General features: G+C 36.3%; 1 protein-coding gene across 1 annotated transcript in view; it reads left to right on the top strand.

The window, feature by feature from the left end:
• Window positions 1–6,000, top strand: part of LOC108231657 (protein phosphatase 1 regulatory subunit 1A) — a 27,941-nt gene continuing 21,941 nt past the window's right edge. The window contains exon 1 of the mRNA XM_017408864.3: window positions 1–443. Within this exon, the coding sequence (XP_017264353.1) occupies window positions 363–443 (81 nt within the window). The 5' untranslated portion in view covers window positions 1–362. The remainder of the gene's footprint in view (window positions 444–6,000) is intronic.

Raw genomic sequence — 6,000 nt, 5'->3', positions numbered from 1 at the left:
GAATGGGAACAAAGGAGAGGTGTCCCTGGCTCAGAATGCCCTTGGCTGAACACTGGGAGCTGGGAGAGAGGCAGAGAAGAAGGAGAGGGAAGCTGGAATAGACACACCAGCAGGTGTCGAGGAAGTCTGAAGGATAGAAATAAGTGACCAAGAAGCAAGGTGGTTAGGAATAAAGGGTGCTAGATAATAAAAATAAAGAAGGAATAGAGTTAGAGTCTGCTTATTTTTGGGGGGAGCACAGCTGAAGTCAACGTATTTTATTTTTTAAGCCACACTTTTTTCCTCCTCTTTACGGATTCTCCGTTCTTGTTCATCTGCTCCTCTTCCTCTTCCCACTCTGCTCTCTGATTGTCAGTGCCACCATGGAAACCGGGAGCCCCAGGAAGATACAGTTCACCGTCCCCCTGCTGGACACCCACCTGGACCCAGAGGCAGCAGAACAAGTAAGGAAGAAGGTGGGGGGGAAGGGTTAAGAAGAGGAGCAGGAGGTGTGGGCAGTTTGGGACCTTTGAGATTAGGGGATTCTTTATGCATCATCTTTGAGAGAGTGATGAAGACTACCTTTTCTTGTAATAAAAAGATCCATGAAATGAAAATCATTTTACACTTTACACCATTTGTTCTAGTGTCTGAGCAACTCAGCATATTAAAGAAACCACTATTTTAGCATCTTAACTCTTTAAGTTTGTTGTATCGTTTGAATGCAGATCACTTGAGAGCTCAATGATTTTAGGATCAATTTTTCCACCTGCACTTGGCAGATTTTTAAGAGGCACTCAGTATTTCAGCTGTGTTAAAATGATGTGGCTGTTCAAATGTGTCTCCAGGGGTTATGCTGGAGTATTTCTTTCACTCATAGCCTTAACCTATAAAATGCTGACAAGATTTTTTATTGCTGTTATTAATATGATCCTTAACATTAATGTAATTGCTAAACCTGACTTTATTTACACCAATATTTTACTATTTCTAAATAAAAAACATAAAACACTGCCACAAATTTGGATTTCTGATTTTAATCATGTTTCATGAGAGCAGAAAACTCTGAACTGTGTTCAGTTATCGTGCCTGTGGAGAATATGGTGTAAAAAAGTGCCCCATTTTCTCATTTTATGAATATAAAATAACCAGGACAGACCATTCATATTGAGCTTTGAGTAAGGCCAGTAATGATTTAGGAGTCTGCCTACAACTTGTCTGCTTCCCATCGTTTTACTTCTTTTATTTTATTTTCATGTCTCTTTTTGCTGTTCACTGTTTTCCTCACTTTGACTGAGAAACTCAGGGGAAAGTGGGTGCTTGGAGACTGCTTAATGGGAGCGACTTTTGTATCTGGGAGAGTTTGTCTTTGTGAGGAGATCTCCTGGAACTGTTTTTTGGTTTGGTTAAGTTAATCTTAAGACAGACAGAACTATGGGAACAGTTTGTTCTAATATGTTATGATATCAAGCACTTTCTGCAGAACACTTGACTTTGTTGGTGTGTTTGTGTTTTTCAAGACAAGAGTGATTAGTTTTTTTCTTCTTGCATATTTATGTTGTTCCAAATATGATCATGTTTTATAAAGAGCAAATGACTACCTGCACAATATATAGAATAGTTATATGTCTAAATCTTGCTTCACTGATCTATATTCAACTCTACAAAAACACTACATGTTTGACTCAAGAAAATAGGTTTGAATTTCCTAACTGCACAATGTGTTTTGTCAGGTTTTATTTTATTGTTTAATCTTTTGCAGTTTTATAGAAGGGAAAGATTTCTTTTGATATTTTCCCCATTTTTCTATAAATATCAAATAGACTTTGCCCACATCAGTTCAATTATTTAACAACAATATCTGACCTGCCTTGATGTATCTGTACAGCTGTTTTCAGTCTGAGCCAGCTCACAATAACCTCATGTAATCGATCACCATCTTCACAGGAATGATTTACCACAGATATCCCAAAAGATCAAAGTTATTGCTTTCTTTTTATGGGCGGTCATTGCAATAACTCTTACTTCACGTTTGTTTCTAGTAAAACATTTCTGCCACTGAATTACAAGCACTGAGATATTTGTCTACCTTATGGTAGCATGTTATATTTTCTTTTAGTCAAAGCAGCAACCTTTTAAAAAGTTAAGAATGGCTTTAGTGTTGAAAAAAAACTAGGTTAATGAATCAAATCAACAGACAAGTGTTTTTAGTGTTGATTCACAGTACAATAAGTTAATAAAATAATACTACTATATTTAGTTTTATACAAGTAGAGTATGTTTTACACAGTTTTTCCACCTTTTAAAGTGACATCACAGCTGGATCATTATTTCAGCTTGTTTTTCATTTCACAATTACTGCAGCTTGACACACACTGTGGGAGCTGCAAGTCTTTCAAAACCATCTCAAAAGCCAAACAGAGACAATAAAATCGAGAATGAATGATGCACTCTTTATTATCACCCACTGCAAAAGGCTGTAGGGTAAAAGCCAAAAGCAGCAAAAGACTAGTTTGAAGCTAAATGTAGCAAAAAGGGTATCTAAAAGCCAAAAGTGACAAAATGCTTGTTAAAAGCCACAAAAAGTGACCTAAAAGAAACAAAAACCTACCTAACATAGCAAAAGGATAGCTAAAACCTAAAGTGGCAAATGGGTAGCTAAATGTAGCACAATGATAGCTAAAAGCTATAAGTAGCTAAAAGTAGCAGAACTGTATAAGGACAAAAACAGAGTAAGTATGGTGGAGCAGATTTTAAAAAGAACAATGTTTTTGAAGGAAATGAAGAGATCTCAATGCATTTCTATGAGGAACATGTTTTGTAATCAAAGTTAATTATTTTAAAAAAGATTAAAAGTAAAAAAAAAACAAAAGTCATAAAACCTATCTCCTGAATGAGCTGAAATATAAGAGTGGCTAAAATACCACAAAGTTTGCAGAACTACTTAGATCGAGGGAAAAAAGTTACAGAAAAATAATTAAAAAAAAAAAAACAATAGTGTCAATGCTGAATCCACAGTCACAAAAAGTACAAAAAAAGATAATATTATTAATGAAGGACTCTCAAATAGAACAATTAAAAAGCACACTCTACTGACAGAAAATGTTGAATGATGTTGTTTTTTCTTTATATTGAAAGAAAGGACTCAAACTGACAGTGACAGAGTTTCTTTTTGGCAATCATGATGATGGTTTTACTTAACTCAGAGAGTGAGGCAAGCTGGATCTCTCTCTTTAAGAGTAGCATCATAATCTTTGTATTTATGTAGTTATCTCTAAGGCAAACAGGACACTAAATTACATAACAAACAGACGTTATCTTGACAAATGAACATGTTGTATCAATGATAGATGTTCGGGCTCCGAATAATTTTCTCTGGGTAATTTTGACACAATACCGCAGTTACATCTGCCTTTTCCAGCCTCAACAATGTTTTAGGATTCACGAATGAAGAACGCAAGTCTAAATAACCCAAAATGTAAAATGCATATTTATTTATTTTAAATATCATCACCTTGAAATGTTCCTCACCCAGGAACTTCTTACTGACAAAAAGAAAATCACAACTGACAAGAAACATTGCCGTTTCCAAAAACAAGTGAAGCCAGAGCAGCAATGCAACAGAAATGGAACGGCAGTAAATGCTACTCCCCACCCCCAAAAATATCTGCAGCTAAGTGGTTCATACTTCATTGATTTAGGTTTTCCAGCGTCTTAATAAACGAGAGGCTCTGAACCTGACAGGTTTCCATGTCTTTTCCAATCTGTGTCAACAGTTCTGTAATTTACCCACACACCGAGGATGGAAAGTGGGGCAGCACGTTAGCTGCCTTTTTATTTTGAGACTAGGATGGGAGCTAGCATTGAATATCAAAGAGGCACACAAATTTCAATGGTGTTGCACATTTCTTTTTTTCTTTTCTGAGGCGCTCAAAGACATTCAAGGTGTTGTCACTCGAGATTTTGCAATCTTTAAAATGTGTGCAGACATGTTCTGTCTTGAAAGGGTGTCATAACCACCTTCACAGTGGTACTGACTCACAATATACATTAACATGTTAGTGATGAACTGTAGAATAATGCAGACTGGAAATAGAAATGTATTTTTGGTGTTTATTTTCAACGTTTTGTATCAGGTCTGCGTCAGGTTGTTGCTTCTGACTCCTGGCTCAAACCCATAATGGCTGCTTTTGATGTGAAGCAGTGTTACAAGGTGTTACTGTGTGGATTTCTCAAAAATATGTGTCATAATTGATGAGAGAAGATGAAGAAGGAGGAATTTTAGTTCTTTCATTTTCCTAGAAAATAAATTAGGTTTCTGATGAATAATAAAAGGTTAGCATACCTGTTCTTGAAATCAAAGTAAGATTATTCGGCTGTGTTAGATTTATATTTTCTCTGGTCTATCAACTACAGGATTTATCTTCGATAAAACTGAATTGGTAAACTTAAAGGTTTGATGAGTTATGTTTTTTAATACACTACAAAAAAAGCTATACTCTGGATCTTGTCTTCCTTTGTATGTGAATCTGAACAGTTCAGGTGTAATTTACTTTTCACAGGTCATCCTGTGTGTCCTGTTTGTGTCTGAGGTGTAAGGTGGCTGGTCTGTAAACCAGAGGCATGTCTGATCCTGGCTGGAGCCATTTAATGTAAAAGCTCCAAATAACACCTCCAGCCTTGTTCACCTGCCTCTCTTCACCAGAAAGACTGCTCCTCTCTCAGCCGTACACGACTAAAAATCAGTTTTCTTTTTCCTCAAAGACCCAGGAGGGCTTTTAGCTTGCAACCTCAATAAGTATGACCCAAGCTGGCCTTATTGCCACTGTGACTTTTCCCATTTTTACAGTATATTTTAAATTTGTTCTACAATCACTGTTAGATGCCTGCTTGTTCTCAAGTGGCCATATACAGTATATTAACACAAACCTACTTAGACTGACAGCCAGCAATCAGTCTAAAATGAAAAAGAAAAACAATGGAATCTCTAAATATATAATAAAAAAAGCATGTTTATGAATGTAACAACAGGGGGTTTCACTCATGGTTCAGTCATTTCTGCACCCTGACACCTCGTGGTGCTGCGAATCAGCCTCTGTGGAAAACTACATGTCAGTCAAGACCACATCTCTGAACCCTGAAAGCAGCAGAAAAAGACTCATCTTCCAAACAAAACAATGTGTGTCACTGATATCACAACTTTACATAAAAGCAATTGTGTGTTTTTTTATCAGCCCAGACTGATTGTTCCTGATAGAAGTCAAGACCTAATGGTGTCAATGAATGATGTGAAGATTACAGCAGACTATTTTTTATTAAATAAAAAAAAACTCTGTGTGATTACAGAGTTTGTGTGTACAGGGGAAGAGTTGAGAGTCTAAACAAGGACATAATTGTGCTACTAAAACAATTTCAGCTAAAAGGGCACATGAGCTGCACACGCCTCCATTGATGCTTCATTTCTACATTTCAACCTTTTCTTTCTTTCTATTTGTTACATACAGTTAGCGTGAACATCAAATCACTAGAACAGGCTCCTTAAAACTAACTTTTCAACAGGGAATTCTAAATTCAGTGAGAGAAAAGGTAAAGACAATGATCTGGAGTCATAAGGGAGAAAGATATGGTTTGCTTTGCCTTTTCTGGTTTGCGTTTTTTGTTTGTCTATTTTCTGGGCCAGTGTTTTTCCTCAGGTTCCCTGTTTGCCTTGTCACACACCTGTCACTCATCTGTAATCATCCCAGCTGCATTCAATCACTAATCAACTCACCCTCTTATAAACTGCACTCATGTTAACAGAGTTTTGTACACAAGTCTCCTGTTCAGATCTGTGAGTTTCGTTTTGTTTTATTTGCATGTCTGGTTTTGTTGTCTTTTATTAAATTATTTTTATAGATACCTGCCTGCACTTTTGGGTCTTCACCAACCACTAAACATTACATGAATCACTAACCAAAAAACTAAGTTTTAGAATTAAACTAAAAAAAAAATCAAGCAATATGCGAAACAGAAATAAAGCAA

This window comes from Kryptolebias marmoratus, linkage group LG4 (assembly GCF_001649575.2).
Source record: "Kryptolebias marmoratus isolate JLee-2015 linkage group LG4, ASM164957v2, whole genome shotgun sequence".
Taxonomy (NCBI): Eukaryota; Metazoa; Chordata; class Actinopteri; order Cyprinodontiformes; family Rivulidae; genus Kryptolebias; species Kryptolebias marmoratus.
This window is presented reverse-complemented; position numbering and strand designations above follow the sequence as displayed.